Source organism: Haliaeetus albicilla, chromosome 16 (assembly GCF_947461875.1).
Source record: "Haliaeetus albicilla chromosome 16, bHalAlb1.1, whole genome shotgun sequence".
NCBI classification, from domain to species: domain Eukaryota; kingdom Metazoa; phylum Chordata; class Aves; order Accipitriformes; family Accipitridae; genus Haliaeetus; species Haliaeetus albicilla.
The window spans coordinates 17,371,194-17,390,153 of record NC_091498.1 but is presented as its reverse complement, the minus strand read 5'-3'; the positions used below and the strand labels follow the sequence as shown (position 1 = coordinate 17,390,153).

General features: G+C 36.9%; 1 protein-coding gene across 3 annotated transcripts in view; it reads left to right on the top strand.

The window, feature by feature from the left end:
• The window catches only part of OTOG (otogelin), a 113,828-nt gene that overhangs the window by 59,131 nt on the left and 35,737 nt on the right, over positions 1–18,960 (top strand). For all 3 annotated transcript variants that reach the window (XM_069803722.1, XM_069803720.1, XM_069803721.1), the window contains 9 exons: positions 285–423; positions 676–810; positions 1,874–2,020; positions 2,675–2,794; positions 3,642–3,758; positions 6,199–6,355; positions 7,400–7,426; positions 10,229–10,396; positions 12,582–12,860. In XM_069803722.1, the coding sequence (XP_069659823.1) occupies positions 285–423; positions 676–810; positions 1,874–2,020; positions 2,675–2,794; positions 3,642–3,758; positions 6,199–6,355; positions 7,400–7,426; positions 10,229–10,396; positions 12,582–12,860 (1,289 nt within the window). The remainder of the gene's footprint in view (positions 1–284; positions 424–675; positions 811–1,873; positions 2,021–2,674; positions 2,795–3,641; positions 3,759–6,198; positions 6,356–7,399; positions 7,427–10,228; positions 10,397–12,581; positions 12,861–18,960) is intronic.

The following is an 18,960-nucleotide window of genomic DNA, read 5'->3' as shown; positions in this document are numbered from 1 at the left end:
TTGGGTGGCAGTTTTTGTTTTCTTGTTTCAACAAAAGAAATGCCCTTTTGGTGTCTATATATTCTGGAACCTATACATTCTAACAGGAAGAAACACAGACTGTGAGAGTTCAATATGTACTCTTTTTTTTTTTTCCAGAGAATCAATTTACATATGCTGCTTCTATTTAACAATGCTTCTGTCCATAGTCGTCATACTTGCATGGCTTTTGGTTTATTGCTTCTCAGTGCAATATTGTCTGTGGTTACAGTTGATATTACCATTATTGGTCATACATTTTTCAGCATTTGCCAGCATGGATCATTTCAATGCACCTTCCATCCTTGCCCATCAATGTGTACTGCATATGGGGATCGGCATTACAGAACATTTGATGGACTAACATTTGACTTTGTTGGAACTTGTAAGGCTTACCTAGTTAAGGTGAGACTTTTCTGTAAAGCCTCTGTAAAACTGGATTTAAAAACTACCTGTTAAAAACTACTCTTCTACTTATTTCCAACCTGTACATTTTATTGAATCCTACATGCTATTTTTTATGCTTTGATGTTGCTTAGACTTTGAATCATACATAACATAATAATTATACACTGAATTTTCTGCTAATTGAACTATGTAACAATATACATATTAGTATATTTTAAAGTGTCCATTTCTTTTCTTTTTTTCCTTCAGGGTACTTCTTCAACCAGTTTTTCTGTTATTATAGAGAATATTAACTGCTTTAATACTGGAATAATTTGCAGAAAAAACATTTTCATTAATGTTGGAAAATCTTTTTTAATATTTGATGATGAAACTGGAAATCCAGTAAGTTTCAGTTTTTAACGCTGATCAAAAGGTAGCATATGTACTTCTCTGGGTGTACCTAAATAGTAGAGGCATAAATGTCTTTACCATGAATGCTGATCACATCTGTATTGTTCAATGGAAACCTTAAACAAAATTTTGTCTATATTGCACAAAAATGTTAGATGAAATGATCATAATTCTTTTTTTACACTTAATTCCTGTTTAGTGTCTTAGGAAAAATCCAAATATTTTGAAGTCAGTGGGAGTTTTGCTATTAATTCCACTAGAACTGAGTTTAGTCTGGTCTGGAATGTATAGAAGGAATATTCCTAAACAGTTGTAAAAAATAAATTGCAGTCCCTGGTATATCCTCCACAGCCTGAACGTCATTTTTGTTTTGGCCAAACTGCAAACTCTATTGCTGTAAATATTTAGTATTTTTAGTAATTTTAGTATAAATAGTAGTATTTACAGTTTATAGACTGACTATACAAAAGAAGTTGTGTCTCTTTGTGTGAGGTAGCGTATAATCAAACCAGACGTCTTAGTCCATGTTACAAATAATTTGGAATCTGATTGTTATTGGATGGAGAGAAGAAGGCTTTACGTAAATAAGACCACAATCTCTGGACGTATTTAGACAATTCCTTATTTCAAGAAGGTGCTCTATACATCTCTATACCTATCCATATTCAAAAAAAGCATGTGGCTAAGACCTTCTGAATGCAATGGTGTATAACTAAGTGAAAACCGTCACCAGGAACCTTAAGACTAATTTTTTTACCTCCTAGATGAACCACTACCATTTTAATCTTCACTCCAGTTGCTGTTACCCACCCTGTGAATTTGATATAAAATCAACTTTTAAAACAGGAAAATCATAGAAATACAACACAGTTCACAATCAAAATCCAGACTGCTTTTGTTTAAGCATTTATCCTTGTGTGGCCTTCTGTCAGTTCTTGGACTTCTGTCTGAGAACCATTTTGTTCATTTTATTTAGGTGTTTCATTTCCTCTCAAGTGAACATTTTGTGAAGATATTACTTACATTATAAGCTGCCTTATTTTATTTTGAACAGAGCTTATCTAGTTACATAGATGAACTACAAAAAATACAGTTATGGAAAGCTGGATTTTTCACTGTTGTTCATTTTCCTGATGAGCACATCACCATTCTTTGGGATCAGAGAACAACAGTTCATGTACAGATGGGTCATCAGTGGCAGGTAAGATGGGTCATCAGTGGCAGGTAAGTGGAAGTCAACACTCTTGTGGCCATTTCTTTGAGGTATTTATATAAGTCTTATTAAGTAAGACGTTACCATTATTCAGAGAATAGACAATGTGTCAGAAATCATGTAGAAACTCATTGACAGTCAAGGAGAGAAGCATTCAACTACCTTGTCAATTAAAATATTCATTCTCATGTACTTTTTTTTTTCTAGTGACTATTTACTGTCTAACTTTTGTAACAACAGAAACAAATATATTTGAGGCAACATTCTCCTTCAGTACTTGTTCCTTATATGACTGGAGCAGATGTTATTTTGCTGAAGCATTAAAAAGCACATAGCTAGCAAACAGGTCACTTCTCTGAACAAAAGATCAGCTCCTTTCTCAAAGGCTTGGGATACTTAGTTGAAAGGGAATAATATTGATGTTGTCAAAATAAAATATTTTCCATAGCTTTATTATCACAAAGAGCTGAACTGTTTTGGCTGAAATTTCACTGAAAAGGATCAAATCCTGACAAATTTATAATTAAGCAACTGCAGACAGGAACTTAAGAAGCAAGCTTTGAAAACAGTCATGGCTGGTAGTGTTTTGTAACATGTGGAAATAAGTTTTTATTTATTTATTTATTTATTTATTTTCCCCAGGGTAAATTGAGTGGATTATGTGGGAATTTTGATTTGAAGACAGTAAATGAATTGAGGACTCCAGATAATTTTGAATTAACAAACTCACAAGAGTTTGGAAACAGCTGGACAGCTGTAGAGGTACATTGTAAAAAGAACGTGTTTGCTAGTAGATTTTTTGCTGTTACATCATATAATTTATCTAGAATGAAATCAGAAATTCATTCCTGGAAGTATCAATCAGGCAGCAAAGCAAATGGCAATATCAGTGGTTCTTACAGATACAATAATCCATTAAGAAGAATCACCTTTTTTCTACACAGCTCTATAATGTAGAGAAAAATGCTTTGCAATGTTCTGAATCTAGAAGTGTTTTTGTAGATGTTGTTTGAATAGTAGTCTTTTTTTACATAATGGAAGAATTGTGGGTTCACTTTAGACTGTCATCGGTTTAGCTGATCTTTCATAGCTGGGTGATATTTAACTGAAACCATAGCAATGAAAAGAAAAAATATTCTTTCTATATGCTGTAAAGTTAAAAATTGAACTTTTTTAATGTCATGTGTCTAGTGGTGTTCATAGAAATGTTCCTTCCTAGTAGTTAGAGTAAAAAGGTCTGATTTCTGACACTTCTAATCTATGTTGTCCAAGTGAACTTTGTTATTATGTAAGCTACACTATTCAGGTGTAAGGACTGCAGATTGGGACTGCATGGCAGCTCTGTTTAGACCTGTATGTACATATGTGTTTTTCTGCTGCTGTCAAGACAAATGAAACATGTCTTCAGATTGTGTACTTTTCCTTTTTTGCAGATTATCATCCCCTTTTAATTCCATATCTTCGTCTGGCTTTAGTTTCATAAATGATGCATTTGTTTTGTGTTTTACATCTCTTTTTAAAAAAAGCAAAGCAAAATTATGCTTTGCAAGTTCAAACACAGAGTGGTTATGAAACAAGTTTCTCACCTTGATTTTGCTTTCTGATTAAGTGTGTTGACAGCTCTGACATTCGAAATCCATGCAGTTTGAATCCCCTTAGAGAGCCATTTGCCAAGAAGGAATGTGGAATACTGTTAAGTGAAGCATTTGAAGCTTGCCATCCAGTGGTGAGTTGTGGTCAAGTATAGAAAGATGTGAAAGTGAACATATCACTGGAGAGGAACTTTACTCTTCATAGAATCATAGAATCATTTAGGTTGGAAAAGACCTTTAAGATTGTCGAGTCCAACCGTCAATCATGCCCACTAAACCGTGTCCTGAAGTGCCTTGTCTACGCGCTTTTTGAATACCTCCAGGGATGGTGACTCAACCACTTCCCTGGGCAGCCTGTTCCAATGCCTGACAACCCTCTCAGTAAAGAAATATTTCCTAATATCCAATCTAAATCTCTCCTGCCGCAACTTGAGGCCATTTCCTCTCATCCTGTCACCAGCCATCTCACAGAAGAGACCAGCACCCGCCTCACTACAGCCTCCTTTCAGGTAGTTGTAGAGAGCGATAAGGTCTCCCCTCAGCCTCCTTTTCTCCAGGCTAAACAGCCCCAGTTCCCTCAGCCATTCCTTATAAGACTTGTGCTCCAGGCCCCTCACCAACTCGGTTGCCCTTCTCTGGACACACTCCAGCACTTCCATGTCTTTCCTGTAGCGAGGGGCCCAAAACTGAACACGGTACTCAAGGTGCAGCCTCACCAGTGCCAAGTACAGGGAAACAGTCACTTCCCTGCTCCTGCTGGCCACACTATTTCTGATACAGGCCAGGATGCTGTTGGCCTTCTATGGCCTCCTGGGCACACTGCTGGCTCATATTCAGCCAGCTGTCAGCCAGCACCCAAGGTCTTTTTCTGCCAGGCAGCTTTCCAGCCACTCTTCCCCAAGCCTGTAGCGCTGCATGGGGTTGCCATGACCGAAGTGCAGGACCCGGCACTTGGCTTTGTTGAAGCTCATACAATTGGCCTCGGCCCATTGATCCAGCCTGTCCAGATCCCTCTGTAGAGTCTTCCTACCCTTGAGCAGATCAACCCTCCCTCCCAACTCAGTGTCATCCTCAAACTTACTGAGGGTGCACTCGATCCCCTCATCCAGATAATTGATAAAGATATTAAACAGAACTGGCCCCAGTACTGAACCCTGGGGAACACCACTTGTGACCCGTCACCAACTGGCTTCAACTCGCATCACTTTAAATCTTCATCTTGTCATCCATAACATAATAATTTGACTACTATAGCAAAAGCAAACACGAAGAAAGTCTAACCCATATCTATTCGGATTCTAAAACATGAATGTTTAGCTGGACCTGTTACAAGGACTATCTGCACTTAGCTGACCTAGATAGTAAGCTACTTTGGCACCAATTTAGCATTCTGTAACATGGGTAGTCCTATTAGTCCCCTTTGTAATTAATGCAGACAAAATTATACCCAGTTTGTGTTATCTTTTTTTTATCCCAAGCACTATTTGCATAAGCATAACCACTTGCTTTATTTTGCTCAAATGTATTACATAGCATGTGCATTTTTCAGGCGTATTTAAATAAATTGACAGTTTCTTCCAGGCAGTATCGCGTGTGAAGAACTCATTCCTAGAAAAAAATGCATATATCTCCTCACTCAGGCAACCACCTAAGGAAATAAATGAGCCATACAACATGTTCTGACAGTCAACAGGCTCAGGTTCAATTGGAAAATGAGGGGTGACTGATTGCTAGAGCTAGGTCTTATATGGAAAATGACATATCCCAAGATGTTCAGGTATTGAGACTGTGTTCATGGCTTAAAGAGTGTCAGAGTGATTCCTAGGGAGAGAGGAGATTTCATATGAAAGACAACCAGGAATCTTGCAGGGTTGCTTTATATATTATTTTGGAAGAAAGGGGAAGCTGCTGTTAAAATTGAATTAATGTAGCATCCACTGTATAACATAGGTAGCAGCTACATTCCTCAAAAGCGTGTAAGTATTACTCAAGTGCAAATCCATGTAGAATATGTAACAATTCAATAAGCAAATCAGCATTGACAGTTTTCTTTGAAATGTTGTCACTTAAGACTTCAAAATAATTTAAGGGAAAAATCACAAATTCGCCTGTGAAAATGTCTTACAATATGAAGAGAATGAACCACTCCCACATGAAGAGTTTTCCATCTACTTTATTATTTCCTGCATTTTATGTAGATCTCACTTTCATAACACTTCTGATTTTTATTGATTTGTGATCAGTTTAGAGACAGTTTCTCTTATTTTGTAAGTTTCTTTGTAGTTTATTATGATTTAAATATTACAAGACCATACAAAACCCAAGCTCACATCAACATCTTAGTGTGCATGTTTTTAATGGGTCATTGATTTAGTTGTGCCACTGGGTACTGTGTAAGATTTTATGTGTTCTAATAAACTGTTTTTCTTGTGTCTTGGGAAACATTTAAATTAAAATCTTTGTTACTTCAAAGTCTTATATATTAGATTTTGAAAGAGTCACAGCTTTTTGTATAGAGGTGATTGTTGCCAATGTCTATATGAATATTTTGATAAGCGGTATTTATATTTCCAGATTGACGTCACCTGGTTTTACTCAAACTGCTTGACAGATACATGTGGTTGTAACCAAGGAGGTGACTGTGAGTGTTTCTGTACAAGTGTATCAGCGTATGCCCATCAGTGCTGCCAGCATGGAGTTTCTGTAGACTGGAGGTCCCCTAGAGTGTGTCGTAAGTTTACTTAACTAGTGTTGCCAGTGGCTGCCGCTGTCTGCATTCATAAGACCCAGACCTGAAAAATCAATCACATTAAATTGCCTGGGGCCATGAATTGAATCACTAAGCCACACTGGTGGGAAGATGAGTGGATGCGCCTCACTGCCCTCCATGTTCATTTTGATCTAGCTGGATTACATGGTTCTTTCCATATTTGTGGGTGGTACACTTCTATTTTTAATTCCTTGTCCTATGATGTGAAAGGAAAAGTCATGGGAAGTCTATATTAGCATATGGCATGCATCCCTCAAACCAAAGTTACAAAGTTAACAGCTCAAGTAATTTCCATCTTCAGGAAGTCTTCAGTTCTTAACAGGGTCTAGGAAATATAGCTGCCTTACTGCTGCCCCCAGAGCAAGTGTGAAATATAAAGGTCTTCTGAAGAAAAACAAGTAGTTTTTTTAAGCAGGACTTTGTCATTACCTTAGTATCCCTATTCAACTGTGCTTAGAAGTTGTAAAATATCTGAGGGCTTTTTCTATGGCACCTAGTGCAAATGCCTAACAGGAGACAGTCATTTCCCCAAAGATGTGATAAAAAAGTGCAAGATAGAAAGAATTGAAGGAAACAAGCATTTTTCTAACTTCACAGTTGCACAGAGAAAGTATGCAGCTTGTTCAAAGTCACGCAGGAAATTTGCCATAGAGCGAGAGGGTTACTCCAAATTTTTCATAGAAATGGTACATGTGCTTTGAAGTGACCATGGAAAGACAGCAGAGCTTAGTCTTAACCACTAGAGGTCACAAAGAGACAGCTGTAGGTATGTAAACTTAGTATTTCCTGCTAGAAAACAGTATTTTATTTAAGTCAGTGTAGTTTAAATTAGTATTTTATTTAAAGCAGTAATGTAAATATTTGGCAATAATTTTTTTAATAAATGTTTTGTGTATGATCTAACTTGGCCAAGTATTTGGCTTACCCCTTAATCATAAAGGCTAATGGAAACCTGTTTATCTGCAGCATACTTGCAACCGCATTTCTTTTCTTTTTATTTTTTAGCTTATGATTGTGAATATTTCAACAAAGGTAAGTCCTAAAGGAGATGATAAAATGTCAATAGAATCTTTGGTTTCTTCATATAAGTCTTAGTACTTTGTATAAAAATAATTGTGTTAATGAAAACAGTTGCGAATTATATGTTATTTAAATAGTCAAGATTCTGTTTTACTAGTTTATTTTGCTTTTTCAAAGGCTTTTCATTTCATAATCTTTTTAATTCCTGGCTTTTTCCCAAGAATACATGTTTAACTCATTTTCTTTGCATTTATGCATCGTGATTAAACAGTTAAATCATCAAGTAGTTAGTAAGACTATTCCATCCAATAGTACTAGTGGCACTACTTGCTTAAGGTATACTGCAGTTCAAAACTGATACCCAGTGTGTCTGTTAAACCAATCATGATCTCCTATGCAGCCTCCAGAGGGAGCTAGCTATTAAGACATTTCAACTTTTTGTGCCCAGATGGGGAATAACTCTCCATTTAGGTATGTTTGACCTAGCTTTAAGTTCCTGAGTGACAAGCATTGCTGCTGCATTAGAATGGCTCTCAGTGAGAGGTGCAAAACTTGTACAAGGTGCTAGAGTAAACCTTGAATCTGCACTGGGTGCTGTACTGCTGTGTTAACGCTGGCATCCATATTCAGACTATTTCAAAGTTATCTTGCGAGTGTCTGCATGGTTAGACATGGCATGCATACAAGCCCTGCAAGCCAGCCTGATGAGAGGAATGGTCAGGACTCCTGCTATTTATTCTATAACTCTTTTTATCAAGCTCATATAGAAGCCTGTCTATCCAGATGATTTGTGATATTTTGGTCTTCTGTTAGACTCCATATTGCAGCAGCTCACCCCCAGAAAGATCTCTGAGAGGGACCAAGTTTAAAATAGAAGAGACTTGTGCAACATGCCAGGCCCAAACAATACAGCCAAGAAATGTACATGTTCTGATACGCTGACTGCTGAAAAGATTTTGAGTGGGGTCAGATTGCTAATGAAGTGGATTTTTATCTAAATCACTACTTAAGCCTTTAAATTAATTCAAATAAAGACCAGTGGAATACAAGAGGTGATTGCAGTTTTACATTTCCTTTTTGGTTTGTGTTGTTTTATAAATGAAACACAGTCTGATACTGGATAATCTTATTGCGGTTGTAACAAATTGAAAGTGCAGGGACTCTAGCATCTGTGGTAGTAGTGGAGTGAATTTGGATGATAACGTATACTTTTAAAGTGTGTTATTAGTTTTACTTTTTACCGAGTTCTCACTGACAGAAATTAGTTGAAATAGTAGAGAGTTGTGCATGTGACCAGCTTGTAATAAACATGGTTATCGTATACTTCTCACTTCTTATCTTTCTACTGTTTGCAAATCCAGCTCATCGGTATTCAACATAGGATGTTTCAGAGCTGCCAATGGGGAAGAAAATAATCTCTAAACTGAAGATTTTCTTCTCTACCTCAAGTATAGTAGTGCTCCCCAGAATACTTAGTTTTGGAGACAAGAAGGTTAAGAAACTGTCATAGACCAGAGAGAGGTTTTGACTATGCAACTGTGTCATTAATCCAGAGTGAAATAGTTGCAGTCCTACTAGAGGCAGGAGCAGAAGCTTTTTGTCTCTGGTAAGGGGAAATTCTCAGCTGGTAGCTGTGGTTTCTCAAGTTTTGGATGGGGCTGAGATATGAGACTTAAACATATAATAACATTTCCAGAATACTAGATGCTTTAATTAATTTTTAAAATGGTTTTCAACTCCCTGCACTGATGGTAACCAGGTATCACTGTACGTGATTAGATAGGCATGGGTTTGTGTCCTAACTGGCCACCTATTTATACCATTAGAATCTAAAACTCTGGTTGCAGTGCAGCCTCCTTAGGATTTCAAATCTTAATAAATTTTAAGATTAGGGAGAACCAGAATACGAGGGCAGGCTGCAAATTGCAGTCCAAACTTTTAACCTGTTGGAACAGATTTTAAGGGTCGATGGTATTAGCTGCAACTATCAGCTGAGAAGTTCTGGGACACTTTTACCTTAGATGTATGCTTGCCATGTCCTGGCTTGTGGATAAAATGATAGTGAGGTGAATTGCTCATGTGTGGTCTAAAATTCTTGGTTTTAACAGAGAAATTTGCAAAAATAATTTCAAATAACATTTTAAAATAAAACTTTAAAATACTTTCCTACAGTGAAGTTGAAACTAAGTGAGGAGGTGTGACATTTAAGATTTGCGAATGGTAACTTCACATGCTTTTGCCTTTTTTTACTTAAAGATAAAATATGACCATTCCTTTGCTTATGATGCTGATTTCTTCCTGTCTCACTTCCCAGTGGTTACGTTTGTATCTACACTGTTCAAGGAGTTCTTCGATACTTGATGACAACAAACTTTTGTTCCCTGTAAAATGCCTCATACTTTGGACACTAATAAAAGAGGTTTTGACAAATAGTAGGAAGTGTATAATCAGTTCAGCCATACAAATAAACAATTAGAGGCTCCCAGGGTGGTCCGTAGAGCACTGTTTACTTCTAAATCAAATAACTGAGCAGTCAGCTGACTTCAATAAAGTGACTACGAAACTGAAGTGAATGAGAGGGAGGAAAAGGAGAAGCTAATCTTGAAGCTTGAAATTTGAAAATAGATATTTTGGACAGTTTTCAGAACATGTATTTTCTAAAAGAGTTTGGCTTTGTTTTGGTTGTCATTACAGTTTAGTGCATGACACATAGTGCTGTTTTCAGAGTGGAGAGATGTGTTTTTCTTTATGTGCTGTATTGTAATATTCAGAGCTCTTGATGTGAAAGGTAATTCTGACTTTTTTTCTCAACAGTTCTGGGAAAGGGCCCATACAAACTGGTTAGCTATTTGGATGGAGAATTTGTAATGGCAGTGAAACTGGTGGATGGTGTTGTTTTCCCAGTGAGAGAAGAAGATATTGTTCCTGGACATGCAGTGAGCTTTATGCTGACTTCAGGACTTTATAAACCCAAAGCACATGGTAAAGTCACTGTATCCTAGAGGCTTAAATAAGGCAGAGCAAATTCTGCCCTTGAATACGAGCCAACCTTTAAGAATAGACCTGGGTCAAAATTTTTTTTTTTTATCTGCCAGCTGATTGTGCACCTTAATGTTGTCTGCCAAAACTTTCATTTGGTTGGTTTTAATTAGATGATTGTAGCTTTTTAAACAAATACTTATAGTTGAAAAACAAAAGCACCCCCCCCGCCCTAACCTTCAGATGCACCAAACCGGTGTTGTAGTCCAGCGCTCCAGATATGTGTAGCTCCCTCCACCAGTTCTCTGGCAGAACTGGGGCACAGGAAAGAATGGTAGAGAAATGATACAATAAAAGTACTCCCTAATTCACTTGCTTTGCCACCATCACTCATTGTCTGCCCATTGGCACTAACCTGAGCTGTGTAAGGGTGTATACTGCAAATTTGTCTCCTTCAGGTCCCAACGTAAGTTTCTACTGAAGGAATGTGTTGCTTATTCAGCAGAGGAAAAAGGTTTTGCACACCTTCAGACAGGTGGAGAAAGCTTACAAGAATATATTCAGCACTTTGTGACATTGATTAAATGCTAGAGTTGTCTGCATACGTGATTTTAATGCCCACAGAGCATTTAATGCCCACTTGAGTAAAACTGCAGTACAGTTTTACTGCCCAGAGTCCCCTGATTAGCTCTTTGGACAGCCTGAACGTGGTTGTCTTTGTGTAATCAAAGAAGAGATATGGGTCAGTTGAAAAAATGACAAGCATTTGATTAGTAATACTGCTGTCTGTAGAACTGACACAAGAACTCATGTAACAGAATATCCAGGGCCAGATTTCTTTTATTAGTCATACTTTTGAGACACTTGTACATTGCGTTCAGTTTAGGTTTGGAAAGGGAAGGTCAGTCCTACTGTTCTATTCCCATATAAAAATCTCTTGCTCAGAATTTAACCCGGCAAATGGAATTTGTGCCTTATAGTCCAATTTGAATGAATGGCATTTCATCATTCGGCCGTGGAGGAGTTTATACAGGAGGAGTTTATACAATCGTTATGATATTTTTAATATCCATGTTTTCATTATATATCTGTGTTCTTGGTTCTTTGGTACCTCAGAGAAATGGATGTGTTTCATCAGTTTCAGACAAATCATGGACAATGGAAAGTTTTGGGCATTGATGTACTGATTGGCTATGTGGCAGGTATTATGAATCACACTCATTTTTGTGCAGTAACAACATGTCCATTGTTACTTATCAAATAGGTACTTGCCACAGACAATTAATAAAAGGATATTCGCAAGTGCCACTATGTTTTTCAGATTAATTGAAGTTTTTATGCTCAGGAAACAAGTTGGTTTTCCAGAAGTGTTATACCAGAATGTGATAGCATATCTGTTTAATAGACATCATTTGTTTTCTATGCATTCTTTTTTTCAAGAAATACTACTCAGGCCTGGAGGGTTAATTGATTTTACAGTAGTTTAATGGCTATTTTTAAGAGAATAGCAGAGTTTACAGCAAAATAGAATGAAGTAATTCTGAGAGCAACAGATGCCTGTAAGAGGCTCAAGATCTGCCACACTGCAAGTGGTTGTACAGAGGCTTGCTTGAAATAAGCAGTACTGTTTTCAGGGTAAGGTATCATGTGGGTACATTTGCCAGAAAACAAACTTTGCTGTTAACATTCTTAGGGGAAGGGCTAGAGAGCTGACTGCTTAGAAGTTAAGACATAAAGCTGTAAGCTGAATGCAAAATACGTTTTTGTAATTTATTTTTAATGAAAGGCTGAGCTCTTAAGCTATGAATTCCTGATGGCAAATGTTACTTGTAAAGCTAGTTGAAGAAGTTTACATTTTTATTAAATAAATGGCTTAGTGAAGGCTGTAAACTCAAGTTCTGCTTGACTGCAGGGCTATATTCCTTTATCCTGGTGTGGGCAAGTGTCTTAATCTGCTCGTATCTGTAGGGTATTTGGAAAACTAAATATCTATCAGAATCTAGCACTCTGAAATCCATATATAGTATATTTTGTTACCAGATTCAGGCTATTTTCACTGATAAGGCCAAAGTCAGCCTTCATTGCTCATGCTACTAATATCAGAACATCAGAATGAGTTTAATTTATTATGCATATAAATGCATATGCATACATCAGCAAGTAAATGAGTTCTGTGTGTTTTTTTCAGATTCCAACTTGGTTTCATTTGAAACAGCTGAGAGACCAAACTATTTTCTTCACTTGGCCTCCAATAATACTCTTGTTCTTTCTAAATGGGAAAAAAGAGAAGCATTTCACAACAGATCCACATTTGTCGTTCACAAGAATACATGGGTTTCAGGATACAGTTCCTTTGAGTCATTTGCAAAACCAGGATACTTCATTCACATTTCAGCCTCTTCAGTTGAGCTTTTGAAGTACCATCATTCAGAGGAGTTCAGACTGTCGACCCTTTTTAAACTTGTAGGTAGGTAATTAAAGTTGCATTTTATGAAAAGCAGTTTGCTCCCTGTGAAAATATAGGCTAAATGGTATTGATATTTTCAGAAGTGATGATATTACTTACTTCTCCCCTGCATCACTGGGAGCTGTGGGTAGTCTGTGGCATGCAGGCTCAAAATCTTCCCTGAGCTTTGTATTGAGCATGAGATTCTGTTTTCTTGTCAAAGGCCACTAAATAGCATAACACACAACTTTGCTATATTTGCCAACTGGTTTTGGAAATACATAGCCCAGTGTGTAGTTTCTGGGCAATACTTGCTTTGTAGGTGGTGAAGAAATTTTTAAGTAGAAAAATCATACTGATGAATAATGGATTCATGAAGGGAATAGAAAAGGACTGAGTGCATCTCTAAAAGCAAAGGTCTGTGGATGACATTTTCCCCTCCTTTCCATCTGATTGCTCCCAAGAGAGAGTTTTCTGTACAGTGCATTCTCATTGTGAGCTTTTTTGCCTCCTCAGAGGTCATGCCATCCAGTGCAAAGGACCTTCCCTCTAGATTACACCTCTCAAACTTCAAGTTTCCCCTGAAAAACACCTTGACATTTATCCATGTGCTCACTCACAGAGGCTCTGCTTTTTGGGATGTTATCCCCTAGTGTTTCAGGCATCATCTAGCTGGAGATATATGCCTCTTCTTGGGGATCTAGATGTCTGTTTCTGTAATGTTTCTTGGACAGCTACAGCTCTTGCATACACAATGTAGACTGCTGTGAGAGTGTTTCTAACTACTCGAGAGATTCCCATTCCTCTAATAGTAGTCACATTCCACTGAGACATAAGGATCAGAAATGTAGGAGATATTCTTAGGACCCTTCATAGGAGCTGGATCCAGAAGTTGCTCCGACAAGAACTGATGACAAAACACACACTGAAAAAATCACTAATCAGTCAAGCTCACTCTTTTTTGGATTAGTAAGGAAAAGAAATAATAAGAATAGCTGTTCTCACATATTCTTAAACACTCGGGAACCATGCCCTGAAATGAAGATGGCCTTACGGGTCAAGAAAAAGGTGCAGGAGTTATATTAGCCTATGAAGTAAAGCAAAGCAGATTATTCATGAAACCATCATTTGCTTTAGGGTCTGCTTGTCTGGATGCATCAGATAGATCAAAAGCATTCATATGACTTTATTTATGAACTTCAGTGACAACTACTACTTGCTGAAACCACTGGCTGTTGTGTGGTATATAAAATTCCAAAATCACTACAAGTGTTTATTTTTATGTTCTAAAGCTTTTTTGTTGTGCTGTAATTTTAACTGCATTAGTAATTTGTTTATTGGGGTAGCAGAAGTATTTTAATAGGTATTCTTGGCAATACCATTTTTAAAAATCAGTTCTTTATTCTCTGAAACCAAGATTTGTTATACAAGGAAAGAAAGAAAATGAAATATTGTAACAAATGAAGCATGGCCTGGGCATGTTTTATGGTGACCATATTGAATCTCAGCACAGACAAATCTGAAGCAGGCACTGACTTCTGTGACAGAAGAGGCCAACTGTATGCCTCGTGGAGCTTCTTGTTATCAAAACATTGAATTAAAGTGTTAATGGTGGCATTGTGAATCTGCTGATGTTTTGCAGTGCATTATGCTGACAGCCTAATGCAGCTGTTGACTGGCACACTCCAACTTCAGAAAAAATGACAGATTTTGTCATTGCCAAGTGCCTGTTGCCTCTTGACAAATGCTTGTAATCACAGAGCTGTTGAGGTTTTTGAACAGCAGAATTACAGAGCTAATGCTATTACCAGGATGTTCATACAGCGTTTCAAGCAAGGAACTTTTTTTGGACATAACAAAAAAATCTCCTTAGTCTTTTATCTCTGAGGGAGGAATGAAGAAGGTTAAAACATGTTCCAATTCTCAGTGGTCATCCATTAACACAGAGGGGTCTGTCTTTTCAAGTGTGAAGTCTTTACCCTCCAGTCATTATACCAAAAAATCCTATCTATGCCAATGGAAAACTAAACCAATTTACCTCAGCAAGTGGGATCAGATCAAATGATCAAGAGGCATTTCATTAATCACCACATCCGAGGGCTTGGGTTTCAGAGTTTTATAAGCAGAGAAACAGGGGGCTCGAATCTTTCTCCAGTGTACTTTCACAAGGGCCAGCCTGCTGATGTAGGGTAATTACATGGTCTAAAAATACAGCAGCATTTGTTTAAGTTAATGGAAAAGTTACACCAGCTCCAGAGTGCACAGGCAAAAGTGTATTGAGTTTCCTGCTGACTATTGTAAATGCTTTGCATATTAGATCAGAAACTCTTGAACCGGGAACAGATATTCCTGCGGAATTGGAGGATAAATATCGGGAGCAGAATAATAGACCCAGTAAATCCTCTTGGCCAGAAAGTTCCTCATGAGACTTCTTCATGCTTTGTGACGCACATTCAAAAGGAGGAATTTTAAATGACCCGATCACTACAGCAATAGATACATGTTTGTCTAGAGTCATCTGACTTGTCACTTTTTCCAGTTTCATAGCAATAAATATTGTCACATTGAAATACTTTGACTATAAATTGCTCAGATACGATAGGCTAACACAGTGAAGTATTTTCCATGAGAAGTCACTTCAGCTTTTAAATTGGGTTATCTTCATTATACTTAGATTTGTCTGCTGTCCTGTTCCCACAAATATTTGAGGTTTTGAGTTGATATCTGAATTTGACTATCTAGACTATACTTACAAGAAAATACGTTTTGCATTTTATGCAGGAATTTTTACCGGCATTGGATTGGTATGTATTCAGTCAAAAGAAAGAATACACTTAGTCTTACCAGATGGAGAAGCACAGAAGTGTCATGTAAGAGTGATCAATTCATATTTAAAATTGTTGGGAAATTAGTGGATGTAGGGAATTGATGATCTTTTTATGGATATAGCTGTAGTTTTCTTACCCTTTTTTAAAATAACGTGCTCAAGCTAGTTACCTTTTACCTTTCATAGAATTATCATAATCTGCTTTACTTTTTTAAGATTACTGTGAGTTAATTTTATATATATTATAAAAATGTGACTTGCCCTGTATATGTTCTGCAGCACAGTTCTTAATAAGGTTAGTTGTGTGCTTTAACAGCTAACGTGCTGTAAATATAAGGACTGTCTTAGAGAGAATTTTCAGCTAAAATTTGTCTCAAGATGCACTAAGTATATGCTCACTGCACAGAGGTGTCTATCGATGTTTAAGTTTGATACAGGGCATTTTTGTTTGCTTTTAATGTTTGTATGTTAATTAACTGAAACACATTCAGAAACATAGTACAAACTGAAAATGAAATTAATTTTAATGAAAAACATGTTTTTACAACAGCATCTTGCATCTTAAGTGATATCATTGACTATTTTAACTTCAACTTACTCTTATCCATTTCCATCAGTAGAACTAATTTTCTAGAATGTCCTATTTTACTTCTAATGAGTTGCTTTTAAGTTTAATTTGAGCTCACGTGCTTTGTCAGTCCAGAAGATCATGACGTAGGGCCTGGGACTGGATAATGCTGAGCAACTGCTGTTGTACCTGCAAATCCTGGGTATGCCACTGAACACATCTGCTCAGTATCTCTTGGAATCAGACTGAGGTTACTCTAGAATTATAATGTATTTCCTATTTATATCACAAACTCAAACATTTGACTTCCCAATTTTGACTGAAAAAATAGGAGATTAAATAGTTACATTAAAAAGATTATATTCCTCTAACATGGTAATCTTAAACTAAGACAGGTAGATAGTTATACTTTGCTTTCAGTGATTTTTTGGCTGGGCACAAAGTTCAATTTTTCCAGTGACATTTGCTTACATTTCTCATTGCAGAAACTTAGAAGTCATGGACAGAGTTTGTTAGTAGTTAATGTGTGTTAAGTGGGTAGATAGGATTTCATGTTTCTAAACTTGTAACTGAGGAGATAGGCAATCTACGTTACTAAGCAGCGTTTTGCTGCCATTATAAATAGAACTAATTTTAAAGCAAATTTTGTTCCTACTAGATTTTTTTAAATCTTTGGGAAAAGTGGCAAAACAGAAAAAAGTATCAGGTGAGAATTAAAATCCAAATACTTATTTTTTTATTATTATTTTTAAACCTTTATTTTAAACACAACCTTTCATTAACATTAGAACATTTCAAATTTTAGGGTTTTTTTTTTTTAAATAAATAGCCATTTTTTGAGCATAGCATGAAATTATTCATAATATGCGGATTCTGACAATGGCAGATTTTGTCCCTGTGAGGTAAAAGTCAGCATAGGAAAAAAAGGCAGGATGGACTTGTGAACAGTAGGAATTGTCAACACACAAAAAGGTGACCAGGGTACTAAGAAAGGTTGTTTTGACTCAACAGAATACCACAGTCTGTCAGTGATAAAAATTAAAATTCTTCATTAAATGGTTGCAACTGTTCTCATTATCACAGAATTATTTTTGAAAACTGCGAAGAACAAAAATCATAAAATACAGGGAACAAAATACTTCTCTGATGTCCAAGCAAGTGAGAAAACAATGGAGCTGGGGAATATCTTTTAATATATTGTCTTTGGCAACATGTATACCTGCATTCATACAAAAGCTTTTCTGCAGTACTGTAACGTCAATATGCTCAGCCCCTGTTAGGTAAAAGAACTGTGGGCTCAGTTGGCATGTCAACTGGAGTGACTGTCATCCAGGGCATAATTTACCATTTTGTGAAGGATTTGCTGTGTCACTGAACAGAAGACAAATGCTGGTAGACTTCACCAGGAGACACATGGTTATTTTCAAATGCCATGACAAATCCTTTTGAGGAACACATGCCTGATATAAGAAGCTTGACTCATTGTCTGTAAACTGTGTATCATTCTTTTGTTGTGAGTGAACTGTACTGTTGCACAGAGTACAGTAAGCTCATATTACTAGTTGCTGGAGGGAGAATTTAAGTATTAAAGAAATGGGAAGCATGTGGTGGAGGTGGCTGATTAGCATCCTGGCTAGCATAAAGCATTCGTGCCATGACACTGGTGAAATCCACAGTTTCTGAGCTGTGGTAGTTTCTGTCATGGGAGTAGCTGTATTGTAGTAACAATAAAGCTGAGGTTGGTCTGGCATGGAAGTTAATGTCTAAAATCAATACAGAGAATGAAAGGAGTATTTCCTTCAGTTTAGGGAGAGTGATGCTTGAATGGCTTTAAAACAGTTTGCTACTGCTTTTCCTTATACCCTAATAATTGTGGGTTTTGGGGTCATAGTTAATATGATGTATGTAGTAAAAAGAGGCAAAATAATCTTATTTTAGCGAGGTATAGAGAAATTTTGTTGTTTTCTTGGCTTAGTCTTGAATTCATGTTAGTTCAGAACACAGCTCTGTGCTTCTCTTTCTCCTCCCCTTCATTTTCTGTCTAATCTCTATTTAGTCTGAACTTTTTAAGCAGGAACTGCATCTTGTTGCGTTTTGGTTTTTTTTTTAACAGTGGCTTGCACTGTCAATCAGCTGGGTCCTTGGGCTGCTTAGACTTTCTGGAAGTGATACTGCCAATAGTGAAAACTTTAAATATGATGAATGACTGAACTGACGTTCTCCTGATACTGGAAAGGCATTTTCCCATAATTAATTAATAATAAAGCACAGATTTCACTATATCCAATGGGTTTACTGAGACATACCGAAAACTTTTGAGATACTGGAAACCAATTCATGCAGTACATTCAGCTCTTGCTGTGGTGATTTGGTCTGTTCTTTTATGTAATTTACTCACTAAAAAAGCTAATACAGCTTGGCCTGGCATACTCAATTCTCTAAAATCCCTTGACTGGAAAACTAAATGTCCATTGGTTCTACAGCTCTTCTTTGAAAACATTCTTTACAACCAGGTTTATGAATTAATCTGTTGTCTGTACTTCTTTCTGCAGAAGTAGAGACAAAATTTGCAGAGGCATGACTTTGTTCTTAACTGTAAATGATGTTTATGAACCACTCAACAAATGCTATCTATGCCTTTATGTAGAAATTCACCCTATTTCCTACCAATGCATGCAACACGGGCACCCTCTGTGAACTTAATCTGTAGGAGAGCTCAAGGGAAA